Source organism: Electrophorus electricus, chromosome 16, assembly GCF_041902795.1.
Source record: "Electrophorus electricus isolate QZ-2024a chromosome 16, ASM4190279v1, whole genome shotgun sequence".
Classification (NCBI taxonomy): Eukaryota; Metazoa; Chordata; class Actinopteri; order Gymnotiformes; family Gymnotidae; genus Electrophorus; species Electrophorus electricus.
In genome coordinates, this window is record NC_137512.1 from 22,955,060 (window position 1) to 22,980,052 (window position 24,993).

Genomic DNA, 24,993 nt, shown 5'->3' on the forward strand with positions numbered 1-24,993 from the left:
TTTGAAGACATGAATTTGTCCTACATGGATCACAAAGCCTTTCCATATTGCTAATTAACATGGTCACCTCATTGGGTCTACAGGCAGAGCCATTGAGGTGGCTGTAATGACTTCTTGTCCACTTCAGCTCTGAACAAGCTGGAGTTGAGCTCGTCAACCCAGCTTGTCTTGTCAGGGTTATGTAGTAATCATGACGGTTCACAATCACTTTGAAAGGTGCACCCCTTTCAATTCATGTTTAAGTGACACATGTACTTTCAGTGCATGTATCTTCAATGTCTACTAAGCCACAAACTGATGGATAACCCAGTCAGGTGGCTTTTTTTGGTGGGGACCTGCCAAGAGCTAAAACAAGCTGTTTGGTTTTGGCTCCCCTTTCTACATCAAGCAGGGAGTCACTTGCATATTTCCACCTACATCTTGAGACCTACCTTTTTTTTGTACCTGCTATCCAACTACCCCCATTTCATTAAGACCCCAGGGAACTGTTAACTTGTGTAAATGGGATATAATGGATCCCCTTAATTACTGAAATGTGACTCTGGGGGGAGGGGAGGATTGTAGTCACCTCCTGTATTCAAGAAATATATTTAATATCCTGATCTATTTGGTATCCTTTGTCTAATTTGCAGTCATACAGAGCAGATGTTTCCATGACCAAGCATTCACTGTTCTGAGATTTGATGCCACAGTGTAAATTTCCCCATTATTACTCAAGTAATCAATATAATTGGAAAATGAAATGGCAATAGATCTTGCCATTTGTATGCCTGGTATCACCATCTGAAGCTGCCTGTAGCCTCGGCATAACTTTGGACAACCAGTCGTTCTCAACTCATGTTTCAAATCTAACCTTGTCTTGCAGATTTCTCCTTTGTAACATATGAAGGATTTGGCCCTTTCTCTCTCAGGAAGCTGCCTGGGTGCTTGTGCAGTCTCTTGTGATCTTAAAACTAGACTACTGCAACTCACTACTTGCTGGTCTTCCTTTAAGAGCCATCAGACCTCTACAACTTGTCCAGAATGCAACAGCACGATTGGTCTTCAATCTTCCACAGTTCACACGTCACACCACGGCTGCGCTCCCTTCATTGGCTTCCACTAGTTGCATGCATCAGATTTAAAACCTTGCCTACAAAGCCAAAAATGGACCAGCTCCTCCATACATGTCAATGGTCAAAGCCCAATCCGTACCTCGAGTACTTCAAACCTCAAGTATGGTTCGGCTTGAAATGCCATGCTTCAAGTCTCATGGAAGATGAGCATTGAGACTATTTTCTGTCTTGGCTCCTAGATGGTGGAATGAACTTCTGCTTGCTGTCCAGACAGCAGAGTCCCTTGCAGACTGAAGACCCATCTATTCATGGAATATTTAAATGATCACTGACCCTGCTCCTATGTTGACTAACTGAATCTAGTACTTATTGTATTGTATCAGTTTCTTACACTGATGTTGTCTAACAAACTCTAGTACTTATTGTTTATTGCACTTATCATTGTCTAAGATAGAGCTTATATGTATTTTGTCCCTCTAGGCATCAGCATTGATCCCTGTATTTCTACAGTATTCTAGTTCATTGGTATATTGGACTCTAACCTACTCTAATGGGTAGGATGTATTCTATGAGTAAATGTCAAAGCCCTTTTGTAAGTCACTCTGGATAAGAGTCTCTGCTAAATGTAAATAAGACACTATGCATATCACACAGTCTTACATATTAAAGATCCCCTCAAATGGAAAAAACTTTTTAACCTTGTTAATGTGTCCATGTGCTATTTTTAGCTTTGGCACCAAAGTTTCATATGATCCTGTTAACATGTAGGAATTTGTGGGGTGAGACTTTCCACATTATTATCATAATAAATGGAGTATCACAGGAGAAGCCAGGTGTATTTTGCAAGCTTTCTTTTTTTTCAAATAATGGTAGAGATGTGCTCTGTTTTCAATTACTTGCTTTCATGAGAAACATTTGCAATTCAGAATGTTACTAACAGAGAAAACTCGGGTTTTCAGTAGCTATTTTCCAATTTTGAAAACTTTACTAAAAAAAGATGGTATTTGCCACAAAATATGAAGCTTGTTGCTTTTTCATATTATTCCTAGGGACACAGCAAATACGGGCCAACATATTGGTCAAACAGTAAGTTTATTTTTCTTTGTGTTTATCCATTGACTATGTACAAGAAATCTATTTTGCTAGAAAATGTTAGACAATTTTAGCCTACCAAGTAACTCGATACTTGGTAGGACCTTTTAGGTGATTTGGGGATGATGATAAAAAAAAAAGATAGGGCAAACATTTCTCAAAAGAGTTTGTGAAATAGCTGCTGAATTAGATTATTCAAAATTCTGACACAATTCTGACTTTCCAACTTTCACTAGTATGGGACGTTAAACTGGTTACATACTTTTCTCTCTTCCCATAGTTGTATGAAAATCAAAATCTAATCTCTTTTTTAAAATTAAATTATCCACTTTACAACCCCTTAGTATGTGTGAATAGGTTTTAAGAACCTATGCCAAATCTATGGTTTTTAATTTGGTGTTTAAATGAAGGATGATATCTGATATGTCGGACAAAAAGGTGGGCCTGTTTTTCAATATTCCGTAGTTGTCTTTACAGCGTTTGTTTTCGTCTTGAATGTGACAATATAATAAGCAATTGTTTTTATGTATATAATACGTGTCATTTTAAGTATAAAATATCAAGTTTCTTTACACAGGAAAAATTCAACAAACCACTGGTCCACAGTAGTTATAGATCGGTGAAACAAAGCTTCTGTCTAATTTACCCAAACGACAGAGGGCGCTCTGGTTCGCTCTGGCTCCGTGTCGTCTCCTAGCAACGTTGAGTGTATGGAAGCTTGTATGATCAGCAACAGCGAAAAACTGGAGGGTCCAACGTGAAAATCGTCCCAGCTGGCCAGCAATGAACCGCGTTGAGCTGTTATCAGATCGCAATGCAGCCGCTCACCTTGAAAGACGACGAAACAGGGAACTACAACGGCAAGACAGGATTTTCAACGCCAGAGTCCGAACAGTGGGAGTAAGTTAACATAAGATGGCTAGCGGTGAACTAGGTTTAGCTAGGTTAGCTAACGCTAACTGAGTTGAAACTATAGCTGATGTAATGCACATTCACCTATACACGTTTAGGATAAAATCCTTCACTCTTATCTAGATTGACAGGGATGCTATTGATTATCAAGTGGTGGAAAAGAAAAATAAAGAAGAATCTGAGGCAAAAACGCTGAAGGAATTCGGTGAGTTGAAATCTTCGAGGGTAATATCTGTTTTAGTTGTTATGCCTGTAATATAACTTTGTAATATGTAAGATAATTTTGCTATGTTATCAATGACGACACTTAAATATCTAATACTTCTGTCCTGTTCACTCAAGTGTTTTAGTTCCAGTTCTGCAAAATTCAGTTTGGAGGTGGAGGTTTTGTTTGTTGTTTTTAGTTTTTGTCTTTCATTTTTCATTCTTAATACCCCCAGAACTGCAGCTGTACACATGCTGTTTGAATATATGTTTTGTTTTGTTTTTTCTAATTATCAGCTAACAGGAGTGTGAGAGCAGGTAAAGCTCTAAATTGTACAGGTGGATCTCTATATTTCCTTCGGTCTCGTGTATGTACTAAAGCCGCATGTTTTTTAATTAGCCTGGTTAATAAAGCCCTGTTTCCTCCATGTCAAACAGTCCTCTTATTTGTCTCATTTGTAATGGTCTGACATTCCTGATGCAACTTGCAAACTGCCTGATAATTCACAAATTAGCAGCTAAATCAAGGAGGCAGCTTGCAGACCGTTGGAACCCCAAGACTGATTCTGGGCACCCCTGTCTTCCCCTCACCCTTGTCCACTGTCCCAGCCAATGACCTCATACGCAGTGACCGGATGGCATGCATGCTGGAGCACCGGCAAAGGAAGGATGAGCGTTTTCTGGCGGAGGCCGTTGACCACTTCCACCACCACTTTCAGCAGCCGGATAGCAGGCGCGAGTTCGACCTCAATGACCCTGAACGGCTCCAGAAACAGGATGGTGTGCGTGTGCTGCCCGGGCTGGCCGGGGAGGACCTGGGCAGCAGAGACAGGCTGTGCCGGCAGCGAGAGCAGCTCAGGGACTGGTCTCTGCAGCATCAGCGTGAGCTGGAGCAGACCAAAGCGCAGCAGAAACAGGAAGGTTTGTACATCCGTTGGTTGAGCGTGTCCCTATATGTCTGTAGCAGGGATCTTCAACTGTCCTGCCTACAGTGTTTAGCTCCAACCCAAACCAAACAGAACTGACTCAGCTGATGTGTTTATAAACCGAACAGAACTGATTCTGCTGATGTATTTATAAACCGAGCAGAACTGATTCAGCTGTCTTTATAAATCAAACAGAACTGATTCAGCTTAAGCCCTGGGAACCAAGTCCTCCGGGCCCTGTTTCCCAAGAGCATCATAGTGTTATCATCTTAAATAAGAGAGTGTGTGTGTGTGTTCAGAATGATACTTGATCTACCATTTAACAATAATCTTTTTATTACAATGCTTTTGAGAAACGGGGCCCTGAACATTTATATGGTTTTTATGTTCTAGTACTGCTTGCTTAAAAATGCCAGCTAATTATAAAGTCATGCATTAATCATTGTGTTAGAGGAGGGAAATTCCCCAAGATGGGTGCTAAAAAATCCCTCAGGTGTATTAACAGCTTTTCACATTTACATAGAGGAATGGCACAGTAATACTAAGTTAAATATTTTTCCTGCACTTATTTTTAATTGATATATTTTTAAAATTGATATTATTGCCAGTAGAGGTTCCTCAAGAGAATGATAGGACTGCCTAACCAAAAATTAAATGAACTTCTTATGGCCAGTTAATTAAATGGATATTGTGTTCTCCTAAACAGATCATCAATATGACCAAAGCAGAGTAGCTCTTGACATCAAAGCCCTCGAGCTGCAGAAGATGGAGGAAAAAGTCAAAAGAGCTGAAGCCATTGCGTTCAAGAATTTCAATATAGCCCTGGTGGGTCCATAGGTCTGTCTCCCTCTACAGGGATACCTGATGCCTAGCTCAGGGTTGTGGGGCCTGATATGGTTTCTGTCCACCTGCTCCTACAGATCCCAAATATCTTATCAGCTAACTATCAGCCTATCAGGAGCTGGATCTTGTTTGTAGAAAAAATACTAACCTGTAGAACATAGTGGCTCACTGTGACTGTAGTTTGGCCCTAGTGGCCTTTTTTGGTGTTATAACTTAAAACTTTTAAACTGTTGCAGATTTTTCTTAAGTTATTGTTTTGATTTTCTGTTCAGTCCTCCACCTTATCTTTATTGCAGTATTGCCAGTGTTTCTGCACACCATGTTTTGCCTCCAGGCTGCTGAAGTGTCGGCTCGGCGCGAGAGGGAACGGCGCGAGGAGGAGGAGAACAATCAGACTGACATCCAGAACCAGCTGCAGGGGGAGCTGCTGAGCGAGAGCAAGGAGCGGAGCATCGGGTTGCCGGCTCTGTCCCAGACGCGCCGGGTCTACTACAGGGGCATGACCACCCAACAACTCCTACACTTCACGCACTGCCAGCTGCAACAAGCTGAGGAGAGGATGGTAAAACCCAGTCCATGCATGGTTACACTAGTGGTGCCCAGCTGGGCCCTGGGGGACCAGAATTAGGTGCTATTCCTGCTCGTTCCCCGAATTAGGTGTGTTTGAGCAGGGAAAGATGGACACCCTAGTTACACACTGGCTGTGGTGTTTCTGTGTATACATCTACAGCTGCTGCAGGGCTGGTTTAATTGACGTCAAAACCAAATACTAGTATGTAAAAATGTCTGACTTGAATAAGAGTGACTTTAACAAGAAAAAAAGTATTAAATCATTACCACTACTGTTTCAGTACACAATCCAAGAATCAAGTCTACAGACCATTCTACAGTCTGACATCTACAGGAATGTTTGTTACGTTCCTTTGTCTGTTTTTGGTAGACTCCTACTCTCACTGCTTCTCTCTTGTTGCCCGCACTAGCCTAGGAGCGCTTTCAAACTTTGGCCATTTCACTAAGTTGAAACTGCTGTACCAGGCACTCAGAATGCAGTCAGCCAAAGAGCATGCTAAACAATTAGGAATTTAAAAATGAGGTGATTAAATGAGTAACAGTCTAACTCCCACAGAAGTTGAAGACAAATGTTAATCCATCTTAGCTTCCTTAAACTGATGTCCTGATGTCTGGTCATCTCACTTTACAATGAGTCAGATGACTGACACCCAGGCTTTGTGTGTGTGTGGGTGTGCGCGTGTGTGTGTAGCGTGTTCGCATGGAGCAGCAAGAGGAGGAACTGCAGCGGGAGCGGGTGCGCCTAGCCACAGCTCGAGCAGCACTGCTGCAGGAGAGACAGCAGGCTCGCATCAGCAAGGAGCAGCGTAGAGCAGTGGACCAGGCCAACGCAGCGCTCGCCCAGGCCCAGCACGCACAGTGAGTTACACCCACACACACACCACCATTCCCCCAGGCCCAGCACGCACAGTGAGTTACACCCACACACACACCACCATTCCCCCAGGCCCAGCACGCACAGTGAGTTACACCCACACACACACCACCATTCCCCCAGGCCCAGCACACACAGTGAGTTATACCCACACACACACACACCACCATTCCCCCAGGCCCAGCACGCACAGTGAGTTACACCCACACACACACCACCATTCCCCCAGGCCCAGCACGCACAGTGAGTTACACTCACACACACACCACCATTCCCCCAGGCCCAGCACGCACAGTGAGTTACACCCACACACACACCACCATTCCCCCAGGCCCAGCACGCACAGTGAGTTACACCCACACACACACCACCATTCCCCCAGGCCCAGCACGCACAGTGAGTTACACCCACACACACACCACCATTCACTCAGGCCCAGCACACACAGTGAGTTACACCCACACACACACACACACACACCACCATTCCCCCAGGCCCAGCACACACAGTGAGTTATACCCACACACACACACACACCACCATTCACTCAGGCCCAGCACACACAGTGAGTTACACACACACACACACACACACACACCACCATTCGCCCAGGCCCAGCACGCACAGTGAGTTACACCCCCCCCCACACACACACACACCACCATTCTCCCAGGCCCAGTACACACAGTGAGTTATACACACAAACACCACCATTTGCCCAGGCCCAGCATGCACAGTGACTTACCCACACACATACACATGCATACACACACACACGCGCGCAAACACACACCTATCACACACTACAGCTCACCCAGGCCCAGCACGCACAATGAGTTTTATACACACACACACACCTATCACACATTACATCTCACCCAGGCCCAGCACATACTGTGAGCTACACACACACACACACACACACACATAGCTCAGGCTAAGCACAGTGTGTTACACACAGACATGCACACAGGGTCCGCATGCAAAGAAAACAGCAATAGCAAAACAAATGTGGAGGTGCTGCTGCAGTTTGCATTAAAGCAAAAAAGGGCAAAAAGCATGAAGAGTGAGAGCTTTGTAGCTAGGTAGCTAACATTAGCTGTACTAGCATTAAATATGGTAGCTAAAACACTGAAAAGTTTAAATCCACTAATGTATTGTCTGTTTGAAGCTTTTGTTTAAGGCATTTTTCAAGGTACCATGAGCCTTCCACAAGAAGCAAGTAATTAATGGTTTATAATAATCATATTCTATCAATTCTTATGAAACCATTTTTATATAATATTAATATTTCATATTAGAATATATTTATACTGGATGAATAATAAATCAGAAAACCGCTGTATTTTGGGAATGGGTCAGGCTCGGAATGGTTTGTGAATTTAGATCCAGTGTGTTCTCTCTCCATCACAGGAAGAGGTACCTTCAGGAGGCTTACTGCAACATCCCTGAAGAGCACTACTTCTCCCAGTTCAATACATCTAGTAGATAGTTCTGTTAAATATCTATGTGGGCAGAAAACCATCACTGCCAATAATTAAAAAATGGTTTACATAAGAATAAAGACCATTCTTATGCAAATGTAACTTTTGACTTACATTTATGGAATTTGGCAGATGCTCTTGTTTAGTAATTTGCATATGTATCAGTAAGACAGTACATGTGTTCCCATGGTTCCATTAACATTCATTCATGGTATTTAGCTGACGTTGATGTTGGTGTTACTAGCACTGTGCTCTATCTGCTCCACATCTGCAGGAGCTGATTTCTGTGTTGTGTGGACTGGAAGCTCAGTTTCTGGATATTTTGGTCCTTTGCATTATTCTGTAGGTTTTTTTTTTTGTTTCATTTTATTTATTTAGATATTTTGATGCCATACTTTTTTTGATGAGAAAAAAAAAAAGTTAAATGTTTGGCCGTTTTCTCCCAGTATAATCAAAGAAAACCTAAACCTCCAGTGGTAAGCCATGTTCTCCAAACTAAACATTCCAGTCCTGCATTACGGAAAACTGAATATCCTAACAAAACAAATGTACACATGCATGTACACATACATATGACGTTTTTATTAAAATGTATTTACACGTTTTTCACTCTTTTTTGAGATTTTATTTTACCTACACAGTCCAAAAAGTAAAAGTACATCTGTTTTCTTTTCTGTACCAAAACTGACCTAAAAGTCCTGAGGTCAAGTGTCAATGCCTCCATTTTGTTGTGGACAGTCAAAACACTACATGGCATACACCAGCAAGAGTTTAATGAGATTCTCCACCAGAGGGCGACTAATATACATGTACATACTATGACACTCTCAATGGATACCACGGCTACATACATGGTTCTAGTTTTAACGATTCCCCCTTTAAACTGATCTAGGACAAGTTTTCCCACCCTAATTCCAACCATCCCATTATGTAAAAAATATATAAGAGCTCAGATCACTCAGAGAACAAAAAAGCAATTATTATCAAAACCATCAGCCTATGATGTGTCCACTCATCACTGTGTGAAGTAATAAAACAACTGGACAGCTCATCAATAAAGTGCATTTTCTATGTAAAATTGTACTTGAGAGGGGCCAAATCTTATAGTCTAGTCTTCTGGTGTGTCTGTAGTAAGGACTCTGAAACAAACTTGTCCCATCTCACCAATAAAGTTGCTGTGGCTTTTTCCTTCATTGTGGAAGACAAGGAACTATATCTGGACCAAAGAGAAAAAGAAAGACATCTAGATCATACAGAGGAAGCGCAATCTGATTTCGCACCAGCCAGAATCAAATATTTTTATAAAGCGGAGACATGAAGTCAAAGCCGCTTGCATTTTACATTTACATTACCAAGAATCTAAATTCTATGAAATGTACATATATATCTACACACCTATATACACACAAGCAAGCATGAAGTGATGCACTACCTCACAGAGTTCAGGACGAGCTCTTTCAGCGTGGCTAGATTTGACTTCATTCCTCCAAAGCCCATGAAGACCTGGTAGAAGTCATAGGAGAGACCTGCTGCGCCAAACAGAGCTGGGTCGTCGGAGCTGATGACCATGGGATGGCCCTCTGCCATCAGCGCAGCTGCGGGATGGTTCCGCAGGTCTGAGACTAGCTTCAGGACCTGGGCGGGTCACAGAGACAAGAAAAGTTTATGTTGAAGGTTTCATACACAGTGGCAATTCAAAGTTCTTCACATAAAATATTTAAGTGGAAAAAAAAGTGATTGAACAATTTTTTAAAAATCTAAATGAACTATTAATTAAAATGCATGTTAAAATTAGTACTAAAAGATCTCAAACATGTAAATGATTAGATGACAGATGAAAATAAAGACAAAATATGACGAATTAAAAGAAATAACATGCATTGTAGTGCTGACAAAGTTAAATGTGCAGTGCTATAAGAGCTGAGTATCTAAACTGAGCTAAAAGACTGGTCAAATAAAAAATAAAACAACTGAATCTAATAGAGCTTTCCTAATATTTTCTGACAGCTGGTTCCATTTAAGAACGGCATAACTTCTGAAAGTTGCCTCTCCTTACTTCATCCAGGGTAGCACTAACTGACTAGTTCCTACTAATCTGAGAGTTCTGCCCAGCTCATATTGCTGCAGCATATTGGGTGGATATGCTGACCCCACACAGTTAAGTGATTTATGGACGAGTAATAATACCTTGAGGTCAACTCTGTAACAAACCTGTAGCCAGTGTAAGGGTTTAAGAATGGGAGTGGTGTGTTCCCAGAGCCATGCTCCAGTGCAGGGGTTTTCGGTCTAGTCACCATGGACCTCTATCCAGTCCACATCTTTATTTTCCATTTTCTGTCACACCTGAGCCAGATAATCAGCATGCTATAGCCCTTACTTAACTGTGTTTGGAACCAGAACTGAAACCAAACTATCTGGGTGTCTCCAAGGACTGCACTCAAAGCCCGTGTTCGGTTGTGGTTCTTCCAGCCTGGAGTCATGCAGCGCCATAGCTCAGCATGGTTTAGTGTTTACAGCATGGTTTAGTGTTCACAGCATGGTTTAGTGTTCACAGCATGGTTTAGTGTTTACAGCATGGTGAAACGTTTAACTCATCTGACTGAAATATTCAGCTAGTTATCAAGCCCTTTGTGGTCTGAACAAGGAAACTTGGTAGCAAAATACTGCACAGAACTGTGGCCTTACAGGTTGGAAAACCTAACTGCCTGTCATAGCCACAGTGTAACACAGCACTTATAAAAAGATGCAACAGAGTGATGCTGGAGCTGTTAAAGATTGCACTGTAACACCCACCTTTTCATTATTACTTGCGATCCATTCACCAGAAACTTACCTCCAAAATTTTTTATTTTATTTTTTTCAGGAGAACCAAGGAAGTTTTATTATTGAGCAATTTTAGGGTTTTGGTTTCTTTTTACTCATTTCATGGTTCTTAGGGGCTTTATTGGTGAAACAGAACTTGTAGATATAACAAAATTAATAACATTCCACACACACAAGTGTTTTGTTGGAGAAAGGCAATTTGTACATACACTGACTTCTCTTACGTCTTGAACCAACACTGAGTCAGTTACACAGAATCATACTGTTAATCATTTAGGCAATGTCATTAACATTGCTGGATTAAAACGGGCTAATTCAGAAAATCCCTATTCAGGTTTTCAGTATTATGTGATGGATGACAATGATGTACCTGGTTAGAGATGGGGCAAACCTCCACAGCTACATCCATCTTCCTGGCGAGCTCTTTGACCACAGGGTGACGTGCCATTGCAAAGCCATGACCAATGCGAGAGGTGTTGAACAGCAGAGCATCCATTACATTTTGATCAACCTCCGTACCCTCTGAGTCTACACAGAAAGTGGGATACATACGCAAAAGGCAGTTGTCACAGTACAATGCCTGTCGCTGGTCAAAACGGGCTGTGTTTGTTTTCTTCAAAATGAAAGATATTTCAATGACAACTATTTTGAATGCCCAAACGCCATACCAGTCTCTCCGGCATGGAAGAAGTAGGGCAAATCGGTGCCCTTCTCCTCGGGCAAACCCAAGGCCTCTCTGAAGTACCACAAAGGCCTTCCGCTGTCTTCACGACCCACCTAGAACCAGGAAAGCGCAAACCTTACTTTTTCATCTCCTAAGCATGTGTCAATTAAAATAAGTTTTAGGGTATCTGACCGAGACCAATATGCTCCAACCATCAGTAATATTCTAATGTACTAAAGCAAGCCAATAATGAGCTCAAGGTGACCCGATGAATTGTAAGCGATTATAAGCAAGTTATACACAAGCAATGTCCCAACCCTCCTTTAGCTGGACTTTGTTAGAAACTCATTTTATTGGGTTTTTTGTTGGTGAATTTATGTTGGGTTTGCTGGGTTTTGTTGGTGATCATTGGGTATTATTATCTTTCTTGGTTTTGTTGATGAAGGTTACGTTTTGCAGGAGAAACTTTGTGGGGTTTACTTTTGACTCTATGTCATTGCATATGAGCTCATAATTTACTCACAAAGTCAAAGCCTGCCATGATATCTGGGAAATTCTTCTTCAGTGACATGGCCTCCTCCACAGCCTTAACAGCTTCTGTTGAATTCAGGCCCCTGAGACATACACAAACACACACACGCATACGCACACACATCGGAGTGATCAGTCAAGACTAAACGGTTTTGCACTCAAATAATACCCAGTTTGTTAATAGGCTACAAAACATACAGTACTGAGCCTTTTACCTGTGGACTGTAAAGATGACTCGAGCCCCAACAAAGTCTGGGTACTGAGCCTTGAAGCGCTGCACCACTTCTCTGCAAGCCCTTAGGCTCCAGTCCTTACTGTTTCTTTTAGCATCAAGCTCGTATGTCTGAGAAACATCAGAAATATTTTTACACACAAAAACATCTCATTTCAAACTTCAGAACCAATACAAGTACACTATTAGGTGAGAATGCATCCAATGGTGCCTACTGATGATAGCAGAGCCCTGATTTCCACATACAGGACGTTGTCCATGTAGAACTGCCTAAGGCCTTCATAGAGGTAGTCTTTAAAGACAGGAGCATATGTGACCAATCCATTGGCCACTATGAATGCTTGTTCAAACCTCTGCCAAACGGTGTCTTGGTTTGGGTAGGCTTTGTCCGGGTCTTCCGTAAACAGCGTGAGATTATGGACAAAACTGCACAAGCATACAACAAAAATTAGGACAAATTCATTTTAAGTAGCCCCATGGGCATAGTTTGGGTCCACAAACTACTCCTGCTCACACTGCTCATATAAAACTTACACCACTGTGTGGACATTTCCAATTTGATGTTTAATGAGGCACTGGTCCCCAACACAGACAATCCCTAAAGGTTTTTTTCTTCTACCTGTTGTCCAGTTCAGTGCTGTTCAGCTTCTCTCTCAGGGTTTTGAGGAGAATCCACTCAGAGCAGTGAGGCTGCAGCTCAGGCTGTCCGATGGAGAAGACAAAGCGCACAGAGTGGTTGTCGGTGAAGCACACATAGCACTTCTCTCTGTAGGTCACATTCTTCACAAGCCATTCCACCCCCACCATGGCAAAGTCATGGACATGTAGGGCTGCACCTGGAACAGATCTACTGTGTGAAAGGAAGACATGCAGCAGTCCAGTTCAAGTCTCCTTTCATTTTTTTTTCTTCGTTTTTTTCTTTTTGCTGTTGTTTGTTTTTGAACACCAGCCTGGTAGATAGACCTGATAGGTCATTAAAGGTTTGATATTTACCTGTTGACCTGCTGAGTCAGGTGTGTTAGTGCAGGAAAATCAACGGATAAAGATTTGTCTTACAAATTAACGTTTTTATACCTTTGGGCATCTTCTGCAGCAAAGTGAAGACTGGACTCCGTTCGATGAGAGGTTTTGCTTTGAAGAAGTGTATTGCAGGGGGAAAGGTTGGCCCCGCCATGTCGTGCAACTTCATTTGGTAAAGTTTTTCATCGAGGGCCTTTTCCTTCTCGCTGAGCGCTACGTGTCCACCGGTCCCTCTTCTCGTTTCCACGTCCATTAGGGCCTCGCGCCGCCGCGGATCGGGCTTCCCGTGGCATGGCGTGGAATACCACAGCAACCACGCGCAGACGAACAGAGGCTGGTGGGACCTCGTCAGCGCGCGCATGGCTATGTTGGGGGCCCGCGAGCCTCGGCTTAGACCACTACAAAGCAGAGGCGCTGCAGAAGTGGAGTCGAAATTGTTTTTCTAAATAATAACCCCAAAAAAGAAACAAGCAACACGGCCACTTCTCCTTTTATACTTCTGAACAGTTTCTGTCAATAATTTATGTGGACAGCATTTGGCAGACGCTCTTATTCACACATCAGACATTATATTTGGGAATCGCACCCACAGCATTAGTGCTGTTAGCACCAAGCTCTACTGCCATCTTATTTACAGGAGTTGTTTTGGCCATCCACTAACTACTTCATGTATCCGACAATAAAACAGCCTATTACACACAATGTCCTATCATTTTTTTAACGTCAAGTTGGAAAGCTGTGTCATTCTGGACCAGCTATGACAATTAAACAGCATGTCAACCTCAAAATCAACAATGCGACCATCTGTCGGAGGGCGTCGAACCGCCCCGGGTCTCGCTGCCTGGCTGCTGTTTTGCCTCGGGACTAATTAAGCGGGGTAACCGTTTTTCTTACAGTCTTGTTACGTGGTTAATTACAACCGTATTATGCTAAAATAAAAATAAATTTTAGGATAATTGCATAATCTTAAAGGCAACGTCGCGACGGGGCTTTTTTTTAAAAACACTTTGAAATGTTATGTTGGTTTCGGGACGTTTACAAGCATCGTCTCTAAAGCCTTGAAGATGAGCTAATTATTAAGAACATTCATAACACTGGACTCAGTGGTTCCGCTCACCTGGAGAGGACGTCCGTTTCCGAGATACAGCCTATATGTTACAGAATCCGAGACGAGATCGGCGATCATACAGGAGACTGCAAGCGAAACGACTTCCCCGTCCCCGCTCCAGAACAACGGACGTCATATCCCGTCAGGACTGCTGGCGTCTGGATTTCCAAAAGGACTGCGACACTTAGTGATTCAGAATCTATAACTCGGTGATGCAATTACTTCCACCTGCCCTTATGTTTTGCTCGTCTAGATCTGTGATTTTAATTGACGTCAACACTCAATTACAAATCCACCAAATGTGTCCACTTGGCTGAATGAAAGCTGGACCAAAAGTGACCAGGCTGATGCGAGGGGGAAACCAGTGCCTTACTTTTGTCCGTCAGTGGCTCGTATTGTCCGCAAGTAGAGAACGTGCAAGGAAGCAAAAAATAAAAAATAAAAAAAAAAATAAAAAAAAATAAAAAAAATAAAGTACTTGGCCAATCACTTCCATACTGGATATAAAACTTCAGAAACTGATCACGTAGAAATGAAAGGCGGTTTAAAATGAACATCCCTGATTTGTGAAAGATTTCACGATTCTGATCATATCTACCAGCCATTTATTTGTAGGCCACTTAACTATTTATTATTTGTGAAAATTTTCAGAAGCAGTTTGGACTCATATGATTGGTTTATATAGTTGTATTTACATTGCCATGTGACATAATGGACCATTTAATGTAGCTGACCCAAAATGAATACAGCAATGCATTTAAGTGTATCACGGGTAAAAAAGTGACACGTGAGCAACCTTAAGTACGTCTCACTGATTTGGTGAAAGGTTTACAAATCTATTTTTCTGTCTTTATTATACAACAGTGTTACGCAAACATTTAAAGTGTAGAATAATTACATTCGTTCAGCACAATTCCTTAAGATTAGGGGAACATTTGTACTGGCTGCAATGTAGAGAAGAACTAAACATTTAATAGGTTTGTTTAAACAGTTTCACCAGAATTAAAGGTCATCGGATTATCAAACAGGTGTTCACTAACACAGAGTGAGGATTTCAAGAGAAGAGCAAAACTCCATGAAGTTAATTTATTCTAAGAAACGTACATTATAGAAAACACTTCGGTCCATTTCCAAAATAATCTGTCAGTCAGATAAGAACTTGTAAACTTCACATTAAAATGAAACATACAAGAGTCTTTTTGATGCTGTTGTGCTACTGAGGTATTGTCAACTGTTTAAAAAAAAAAAAAGGAAGAAAAGAAAAAGAAACAATTATATAAAAACAAGCCCAAAACAATACACAAAATTGTAAAACAACAACAAATAAATATGATTTATATTTAACCAACTATAGTAATTTCACTAGTGTAGACAGAAAGACCGACAGCGGATAGTGGGGGATGACACAATCAGTAAATGCCAATCAGTCCCAGACACAAGTACAAAAACAAATCTGTACACAGCAAAATTCACAACCTCATAGGCAATAAAAACTAGCTCAACCTATCACATGAGAGTACATCTCAGAGAACATCTCGTCTACTGCTAAAATGATGATTCCCTATCGAGGCCAGAAAGGCTGGCACAGTAATGCAGGGTGATGCTTAGGCTAGCCCAGAGCTGCTAGAAATTTGTTCTGCCGTCTCTCTCCCCTTTTGCCATGCATGAACATCATTGGCAGACACACTACATGTATGCAGAACCACAAGGCTCGGCGGCGGAGCCAAGTTAGACATGACTGCACGCGGAGCTTCTGATGGCTGGGCTCATGATCGACGTGAAGTCCTTCCATTAGATCTGGTCCTAAATTTGCTAAAACCTTGTAGTGGTGGCAGTGAGCTTGCAGTCATCAGCTCCACAGCTGGAACAAGGACATTCCTGTTCTCTCAGATGCAGCTGTGAATCATGCCAACGTTCAACATGAGGAATGCACACAACAGGTTAAGAAAGCCATGTTCAAACTTGCCACTGGTGTAATGACGCAGTTAGGTTTTGCTCCTGATTAGAAAAATTAAGGCTTATGCAGTGTTTATTTAATATCAATTTTTTTTTAAAGTGGGGGGGGGGAGGCTGCGCCAAGCACGCCAGACTCTACATTTATGAGGTAGATATATTTGCAGTAATCGGCAAAGAGCTGTCAAATTTTAATGCCCAGTAAAAAAAAAAAAAAAAAAAAAAAAAAAATCTGGCATGATGCACAAGTTAGGGCAGCTGTCACATGAATCAGTGAGAACAGATAGGAATGCCAACTCCTATGTTGCCTAGAAAAAAACAACTCAAAAATACATAATAATAAAGACTCGTATCCAATTAAGTTTGATGACAGCATTTCTTTGTTTCTTGCACACAAAAAGCTGTAAATAAAAACACTTAAACATTTAAATTGTTTATAGTGTAATTAAAGTTATTTAAAAACTGCCTTCAGGTAAAATCAAGGTCAATTCATTGTCACAGTTCCAATCTTGTTTTCTTGCCAATGTCATGTCCCTCTGAATAATTAATTTGCTAATACCCGTATTAAAAGCACGACACCCTGAGCTCGTACAGTACATCACACTGAACTGTGAAAGAGGAAGCACCAAAATATAAAATCATTTCCTATTCAACTCTGTCCTAAACATCCCCATGGGTGTGCCAACTGCGTTCACAGTTGTACATGAGACACTCTTTTCTGAAAGAAGCTGTTTAAACTTAAACTCACAACTTCCTTCTACGTGAAGGTTTTTGAGACAGGTGAAGGAACCCCAAATTATTATACATTACAAAAAGTTTAAGAGTGAGTGAGTCTTTCACACTTTAAAAACCCCTTTTCATTCTGAGGAATATATAAACTAGCAGGACACATGAAGTGATTCACAAAACATGCATTACAGCTCAGAGATCAGTGGGGGAAATCTCAGATAAGAGATGTGATATAGAATCATATATACATAGTAGCACACATCTACTTGAAGTCCAAGGCCACTATTTCCAGTATTAAAGACTATCTCTAGTGCATATGAACAGGAGCAGCTAGGTTCTCTGTGAGTCCAGGAAGTCAAACACATTCTTCGAGCAAAGGCAGAGTTGAATGATGCATAACACATCAGAAGCAGATGAAAATTCTGGTACAGTTCAGATGGAGATGGCTACTTGAGCCAAGACCACTGGTCCAGATGGGCTGTATTCCTACAGAACAGGTGATCCTCTCAGTGCCCCCTTATGCTATCATTTTAGTAAATCTAATATAGCTCTCTCACACACACAGACACACTGCCACCCACACAGACAACTACACACACCATTCAATGAAAATGCAAAAGGCAACACAGTTTCCAGTGTGTCAATGGGGATTGGAAGCCTCTTGAGGACTTTTTACAGTCTACAAGTGCCTTCAACACCTGAGTTTAACTTTGGAAAAGAACACCAAGTTAACTTATGACCCCTCAAGCTTCTCAGGGGTGACATCCCGTTTCTGATCACTTTCCTTTTAGATGTGCAAGCAAGGGAGCCTGGGGGCTGTAGTTCCTACAGGAAAGAGGTCAGACGGAGGCTTCATGCCAACAAAGTGCAGTTTTCTTGCAGTCCTGGGCTCTCACAAGAAAAGACCATATGTACAGTGAGCCAGCTGCAGTTCTGAACAGGTTTCAACAGGGAGGTCCAATAGTAGATGAGCACGAAGCAGAGTGTAAATTTCCATGCTCTTCAGCAGTTGCCATCGAGGCCTGCGGCGCTCACCCGTCACTGTAGGATGGCATCCAATCCAGCCAAAGCGGCACTTACTGCTGTTCTACAACACATAAAACAAATAAATAATGATGCACGCGCTCTCCTATGAAACATCTTTTTTCTTTGACACATCAAGAGTAGGACCGTGGTTTTTTTTTTTGTTGGTTTTTTTTTTCAGTTGAAGAAATGGGTCATTTCTGATTAATCTACTAGAACAGGAAAGTTTTTTGTTTTTTTGTTTTTTTTTATTTTATGAACTAATTAGAATAAACAGCAAGACAAAGGTTTTTAAGAATTTAAAGAAAGAGATATTGTTAAAAAAGGCAGCAGTTTCCCAGAAAAGGGAAGTGAATTTGAAACAATTGTACCGAAACATCAGGTTTCAATACATCATGTGGCTGTCCTTCCTTTCCAGTATACTTTCACACAACACTGAGACTGGAATGAAACTCGACAACACGCAATGTGGTGCTGGAAACCCAAAAGCAGCTGCGCAATGCTGTGGTGCAAAGGGAGAAGCGTCTGCCCTCACCTTTCACACTCCCCGTTTACTGCCAGGTCCACTGGGAGCTGCTGCACCTCTCATGTGCTGCCTGTCACACAAGAGACACCCAGGAGTGAATGTGCAGGTTAAAAAAAAAAACAACAACAAAAAACAGATCAGCCTGATAAGGCATTGATCAGCATGCACTGATCACACGCTTCTGCAGAGTGTGTTTAAGCTACTCCACGCTTGTTTAAATCTCCTGTGTAGAAATAAAAGAAGGAAAAGTGTACCCTCACACTGTGGATTTGTATGGAAATCTTGGCCACATAACAAGCATGTTATGTTCATGAGTTGGAAAAATTAGCCTCGTTCCCCCTGTGTAAAGAAAACTCCAAACAGCTCAGCAACATGTTCCCAGGTTCTTGTATAAACAGTGTGTTATTGTCACCATGTTTGAATTTTTTTTGGATTTTACCCATCATACCTTTCCAGCTCAGCAATACCATATGGCATCAATGTTTTCAATATCAATTTTCACACCTCTTGTTTTAAAAATCAAATGCCAACATTGCTAATATCACCTGTCATTGTTTTAATATATAGCCAATGGTGAGGAGTTTCTCTCAATAGAACAGGACGCCTCCAAGCTCATAGAACATTGCAATCAAATCTCTTTTCCAAGTTTTCTTCCTTCATACTAAAATATTAAATATACAGAAGCCTACCATTTGTTTTATATTAGATGATGTTCACTATTCATAAAAAATTACTTATTGTGGTACTTCAAATGCCAGAATGATGTTCAAAAACACTGATGGTCTATATAAATTTTTCATTGATCTAACATCTTGCTGGATGGAAAGCTTTACAGGAGTGATCATTTAGATTCAATTACTTTATTTTCTTTAAAGACCTGCTGAATGGGTTAAAATGAATGGGGTAGCTCAGTGGTTAAGGTACTTGCCTTGTAATTGGAAGGTTGTTGGTTCAAGCCCCACCACTGCCAAGTTGCCTCTGCTGGGCCATTTAGCAAGGCCCTTACCCCTCAATTGCTCAAGTTGTACTGAATCATAATGTTATTTAAATAACACTTTTTAAAGGAGAACTATTTATTTGTACACTGGGCCCTACTAGGCTGCATTAATGCATTATTTTATAAACCAGTGACAGTTGGAATAGATGGGACACAAACTTGAAGCTAACCTGAACTTGGGAAAACTACTGCATAGAACTCTAAAGTCATTTTTAAAAACAACCAACCATCATTCTCAGAAATGTTCACTTCTTTACCTGGGATGAAATAAATGTTCGGGCACCATGCTTCTCTGGGGTACCATCATGCCATGGAAGTGACCTGCAGCCTGGCCGTGTGTGTACATGGCCATGCGGGTCTGGTTGGGGGGAAAAGACAGGTGCTGGGGTCGCTGCAGGGCCTCCATCAGGTGTGGGTGGGGATGCTGAGGGGCAAAATGTCCACTGGGGTGCTGTGGTCTAGTGTATGGCCCACCAGGCATGATGTGGGGTGGGGGAGCACCGCCCTGCTGCATGCTAGGATGCATGGCTCTCGGGTCATAGGGGTAGTGGTGCACGGGCTGGGCAGAAGTGCGACGGCGGTTCGCCGCGTTGTGACTGTCCAGATCCAGGAGCTCTTTAGGGCTTTCAGGCCGGTCAGAACCGTCCTCCATCCGGGCCTGTTTCGCCGGGCTGCCACCATCCCGACTCTCGGCAGAGCTGCCCTGTGGCCCGTCAGGGAGAGGACTTGGGGACATCAGACTGCCACCAGAGCCCTCCGAGCCCAGAGGTGACATGGTATTCTCCCTCTGCCGACCATTGACACCGACACCTGCTGCGGTCGGGTAAGAGTTGGGCATTGTGGGGTGGCGAAGTGGGTACTGAGGTCTAGGCCACTCTCCAGCTGAAAAACCAGGCCTAGCATTCTGCTGTTGCAGAGTATAGTACTGCTGCTGGTGCTGGAAAGGAGCATGCATACTGGGATGAGCTTGAGGGTGCTGGGGACCCACACGATACTGATATGTACCACCTTGCTGATGATAGGGAGGGTAAGGATTGTGATGAGGGCTCATAGACTGAGGTGGCGGGTAGGGCAGGCGGCCAGAGGGAGGTGGTGGTATGCCCACATATTGGCCGTAATGTGGGGGCGCCGGAGTTCCCATGCCATACTGAGCCACAGAGTTGCTCTCTGAACCATGAGCGTGGCTTGCTGGCGTCTGTCCATGGGGCAGGGGTATCTCTGGCCTGCTCGTCTGGGTCTGTGAATCTGGACTGAAAGGTTGCCCTTTGTAGTAACCGCTGGAATTGGTAGGAGCAGCACTGGTGTCCGGGTTGCTGCCCCCAGGTTCACGAGTAGGTTCACTGGGCCTTTGGTCTCCTCGGTCAGCAGTGGAGGGCTGAGCAAGTGGCTGGGATACAGGGTGACTTGGAGGCAGAGAGGTGAAGGTGGCTGGCTGCTGAGCTCCAGGCTGGGAGCCCTGAGGCACAGTCTGCGGCATGCCATGGACAGGACCAGCCTGCGGGCCTTGGACTGGTCCGTTCAGGGGCATCTGTTGAGGGGTGTTGGGAGACATGTGTGCAGGTCTATTGTGAGAGTACATATCCTGATGAGCTTGCTGAGGGGGACTCGGTAACAATTGATGAGCAATACTTTGGGGCAAGTGTGAAAGGCCATGTTGGGAGAACTGTGGAAGGGCAGTTGGAGGCATTTGTTGAGAGGGATGCCGGGGCATTTCTTCTGGGGCTTTCTGAGGAACCTCCGCAGAATCATTATAGGAAGAGAGCAAAGAGGAATCCCGAGACTTCTGCAACTGGGAATCTGATTGTGTGCCATTTTGGCAAGTGGCCTGGGGACTGCTGTTGGGCACTGAGAGAATTATTTGTCCATGGTCATCTCCCTTCAGTTGGGGCAGGTCTTTTTTTGGTGTGGACAGCACACCTGGAGGCAGCTCGGCTAAGGTGTTGCTAGGAGGAGATCTCCCCCACTCTGGGTCAATGGGACTCTGCTGGACCCTATTGGGTGGTTCTGACTGTTCAGCAGGGACAAGGCGAGGTGGACCATTGGGCACCTCATTCGGATGTTTAGCTGCCAAATCAAGGCCTGAACCTGTCAGAATAAAATAGATGTGAAACGCTTGGAAAATATATGTTATACTGTTCACTGCTTTTCCCCACCTAGGCAAGGATCTTTACCCAAAAGTGCAATGTTGCTCTAACAAATGAAATATTAACTTGATTAATATATTGATATAGTATTAATAGATTTATTAATATAACTTAATTCACATAACACTACCAGACTAGTAATATTAACACTGTTAGAAAAAGCAAAATCATTAATAAGGTTGGAAGGAGGTATTAAGAATGCTAGAGAGCACTTTCCTACCTTTGGGCACTCTGTCTGCAACTTGGCTTTCTGCGGCATCTCCACCAGGCCTGGAGTGCTGGTTCTCAGGTGCATTTGCAGTGCTGGCATTGCTTGCTTGAGGAGGCTGATAGGGGCCCACACTGCGTCGGGACGACGAGGCCGACAGCTGCTGCAGGGCGATCATCTCTGGGCTGTCCATCATGGAGCCCACATGTGGCCTGGAGTCTTGAGGGGTCATGGGAGGGCGGGGCACCATGGGCCCCGGTGAGCTGACCGCAGACATCCTGTAAGGGCCGTTAGCCGGGGGATATCCAGTGTTGTGCGGGGGTCGCATCATACCATGACCATAAGGGTGCTGACTGCTCATAGGCTGCTCCTGCATCATAGACCCTCCAGGCTGCTGCTGTGCCTGATGATGTGTGCTGGGCCAAGCATTGTAGGAAGCTGGGTGAGGTCCATAGGGCGTGTAGGAGTTGTGCATGGGTACACCGGGTCTAGGGAAGTTGTTCCCCATGGGGTGCATGGGTTGCCCATCAGGGTGTTGGCGAGGCGGGAACATGTTGCCCTCGGATGGAGGGGTACACAGGCCTCCAGACTGTAAGGCCATCGGTCTTGGGCCCAAAGACGGGCCATGAGTGGGTCCAATGTAAGAATGCTGCTGATGTTGAGGCTGAAGGTGTCGTGCTTCAGGTCCTATTCTGTATTGGGGACCAAGGTGTGGACCATTTACAGATGGACCCTGTAACGGGGTAGATGGAACACAACTATTAATGAGCACAGAAAGGCAAGAACAAGGAACCATAAAAATTACCATGGAAAGCCCCATATATTTCATCTTAAGGATAAAGCAATTTAACAAAGCAAAATGCACCTGTTGGATGCAAGTAATCTGAATAATTCCAACATTGACTACTACTTTTTAAGCTTACATTTGGTCTTGGTATTACTTTAAAGGACTGCAGACTTAGTGCTTAAGTCTCAATTATAACACTGACAATCACCACAATGACCACATCCTTATACAGACCATCTATAAAGTGTCAAACAGGCTCTTAAGAAGGGTCATACCTGCATGTTGTAATGAGGCATGCGCTGGGATGTGTGCTCTCCTGGGCCACCAGGCATGAGAGTTCTCTGGCCTGGGTATGGGTATCGATGGTCCATCATCATACGCTGGCCATACATACCTGGTGCTGGAAGACCAGGAGGCCGCTGGAGCTGTTTTGTATTACATAACGAAACAAAGTTGTCTTTTTATCAGGGCTTAAAAGAAGTTATGAATGTCATGTTCCCTCTGCAATTAATACATCATCCACATTTTACTCTAGTCTTATTCCCCACCTAATTTTCACCTAGTTACAGGTATGTCTTCATGAATATCTAAAGTGCTTAAAAACAATTCTACATAAGCTTGTCTTTTCATACTGATTCCTTCCACATCTTCATGCGCAGAACTAGGAAGTTTCCTAAAACAGTTTCACCTAAAATGCATTATTTGTTTTAAACATTTGTTTTATATCATTTGTCTTTAAAATGGCTGCATGGAGGAAAAAAAAATAAAATTTCCTATTCCTTGAAAAGAAAAAAGAAAAAAAGAAAAAAAGTTTCCATTAGAGGGTCAACAGCAGTGACTGGATCTTGCCTGTTGGGCAGGGTGGTACGTAGCAGCCCGTGGGTCATTCCCGGATCGAGACAGAACATTCTGGGTGTGCGAAGACCCGTGGAATGCCGGGGGTAGAGGAGCAAGCTTGGGTCCATTTTCTTGGAGAGAGCTGCCTCCTTTAAAGCTGCTGGGCACTTTACGTTTCTGCACCTGTTCAGTGGCCCGGATCAGGCTCTCGGGCCCAGAGTGCCGGCTGCCCTTGCCCTTCTTCTTCTCCTTGCGCTCACGGTCGTCCTTGGCACTCACATGAAACTCCTCGTCAGTGTCGCCATCCTCAGAGGGGAAGTGTTTCAACAGAGCCCTGCTGAAACAGCGCTCCAGGGACTCCGCCATTATTGTGTACTCTGAGGAAACCACAAAATACACAGACACAACTCATCCATTTAACTTGTCAATGTGAAAACACACAGACACACAAAAAAAACAAAAAACAAAACAAAACAAAAAAAAAAACGGGCATGTGCGTGCATGTGCGAGTCTGCGCACGCGTGCACGCACACACCCCTGCTATCCGAGCTGGTCCACTGACCAGGTCACACAGCCACAGTTGACCCCTGACCCTGCAGCCCCCACCAATGGGGGGGTGGGGAGACCATTCTGACAGATGGATGGCTCCACAGAGGGGGGGGGGGAGAGGGAAGGAATGTCTGTGTAGCGCTGCAGGACCTAGCACACTGGAGGACAGCTCAATCACTCTCCATTAATCACTGTCAGCGGCTGAACACATGCACACACACACTCACACACACTCACACAATTTTAAGCAGTCAGCATTCTTAAAAATCTACATGCTTTTTTTTGGCAATCCATATTCATAATTGTAAAACTATACACAGTGCAGTTACCACTCTCTTCCCCATTGTACTCCAGGCAGTTCTCAAACATGAGCTTCACATCTGCCACAAACTCCTCCTTGGCAACATATTCTCCTTCATTTAGCTTTCTCTCAATGGTGGACAGATCCATTGGAGTCTGGAGGAAGAGGTACATAGGAAAGGAAAGGAAATATTTCCCCAAGAACCATGAACATTCAAAAGAGCCGACTCCAATCCATAAATGTCATCAATACAGACAAGAGTGTTAATGACAACCTAATGATGTAGAGACGATTAAATGCTTCAAGACAAAGGAGTTTGAACGGTCCAGGCAAAAATGACAGACGCCCACCTGAATGATGTCATGATAGTTCGGGGCATAGGATTCATCCACAGGCTCCATGAAGGGCCAGGCATCTTTGTGAGCCTTCAGAGCCTCCAGCACTGAGAGAGGGCAAGAGAGGGAGGGAAAGACAGAACGATAGATGGAGGGGGAAGTGGGGAGAGTGCAGTGGGGGGTCAAGGAGAAAGAGAGAGATATGGGGTAGGACAGAGAGAGAGGGGGGGAGGGGGCAGAGAGAAAAACGGGTTGGACAGAGAGAG

At 43.4% G+C, this 24,993-nt stretch overlaps 3 protein-coding genes across 4 annotated transcripts in view; 1 reads left to right on the plus strand and 2 right to left on the minus strand.

Moving 5' to 3' along the window:
• Positions 1-2,828: 2,828 nt before the first annotated feature.
• Positions 2,829-8,537, plus strand: ribc2 (RIB43A domain with coiled-coils 2). Of its 2 annotated transcripts, none has more exons than XM_081699216.1 (7): positions 2,829-3,047; positions 3,183-3,264; positions 3,873-4,184; positions 4,896-5,014; positions 5,367-5,594; positions 6,294-6,460; positions 7,869-8,537. In XM_081699216.1, exons 1-7 carry the CDS (start codon positions 2,931-2,933, stop codon positions 7,966-7,968), a joined length of 1,125 nt encoding a protein of 374 aa, XP_081555342.1. In that variant the 5' UTR covers positions 2,829-2,930; the 3' UTR covers positions 7,969-8,537. The 2 variants fall into 2 exon arrangements, with proteins under 2 accessions (XP_081555342.1, XP_026884601.2); XM_027028800.3 differs by having other exon boundaries at positions 2,831-3,047; positions 7,890-8,532.
• Positions 8,522-14,613, minus strand: ada2a (adenosine deaminase 2a). The gene is made up of 10 exons (XM_027028799.3): positions 14,348-14,613; positions 13,285-13,644; positions 12,830-13,046; positions 12,426-12,636; positions 12,194-12,321; positions 11,971-12,061; positions 11,452-11,560; positions 11,154-11,311; positions 9,393-9,595; positions 8,522-9,176 (listed from the first exon to the last, which is right to left on the minus strand). Exons 2-10 carry the CDS (start codon positions 13,589-13,591, stop codon positions 9,062-9,064), a joined length of 1,539 nt encoding a protein of 512 aa, XP_026884600.2. The 5' UTR covers positions 13,592-13,644; positions 14,348-14,613; the 3' UTR covers positions 8,522-9,061.
• A 796-nt stretch (positions 14,614-15,409) lies between these two features.
• The window catches only part of cecr2 (CECR2 histone acetyl-lysine reader), a 33,316-nt gene continuing 23,732 nt past the window's right edge, over positions 15,410-24,993 (minus strand). Inside the window, exons 12-19 of the mRNA XM_027028804.3 lie at positions 24,743-24,834; positions 24,421-24,547; positions 23,555-23,919; positions 22,981-23,130; positions 21,931-22,651; positions 19,824-21,651; positions 18,579-18,639; positions 15,410-18,107 (exon numbers count right to left, since the gene is read on the minus strand). Of these exons, the coding sequence (XP_026884605.3) occupies positions 18,582-18,639; positions 19,824-21,651; positions 21,931-22,651; positions 22,981-23,130; positions 23,555-23,919; positions 24,421-24,547; positions 24,743-24,834 (3,341 nt within the window). The 3' untranslated portion in view covers positions 15,410-18,107; positions 18,579-18,581. The remainder of the gene's footprint in view (positions 18,108-18,578; positions 18,640-19,823; positions 21,652-21,930; positions 22,652-22,980; positions 23,131-23,554; positions 23,920-24,420; positions 24,548-24,742; positions 24,835-24,993) is intronic.

Excerpts from the sequence above, each read along its gene's own strand:
- ada2a (XM_027028799.3), bottom strand. The coding sequence starts at position 13,591 with ATGCGCGCGCTGACGAGGTCCCACCAGCCTCTGTTCGTCTGCGCGTGG. Across the intron at positions 12,322-12,425 it reads TCAGGGCTCTGCTATCATCA|ACATACGAGCTTGATGCTAA; the intron begins GTAGGCACCATT and ends GATGTTTCTCAG. Across the intron at positions 12,062-12,193 it reads GTCATCTTTACAGTCCACAG|GGGCCTGAATTCAACAGAAG; the intron begins GTAAAAGGCTCA and ends TGTATGTCTCAG.
- ribc2 (XM_081699216.1), top strand. The coding sequence starts at position 2,931 with ATGAACCGCGTTGAGCTGTTATCAGATCGCAATGCAGCCGCTCACCTT. Across the intron at positions 3,265-3,872 it reads AAAAACGCTGAAGGAATTCG|CCAATGACCTCATACGCAGT; the intron begins GTGAGTTGAAAT and ends CCACTGTCCCAG. Across the intron at positions 6,461-7,868 it reads GCCCAGGCCCAGCACGCACA|TGTGTTCTCTCTCCATCACA; the intron begins GTGAGTTACACC and ends ATTTAGATCCAG.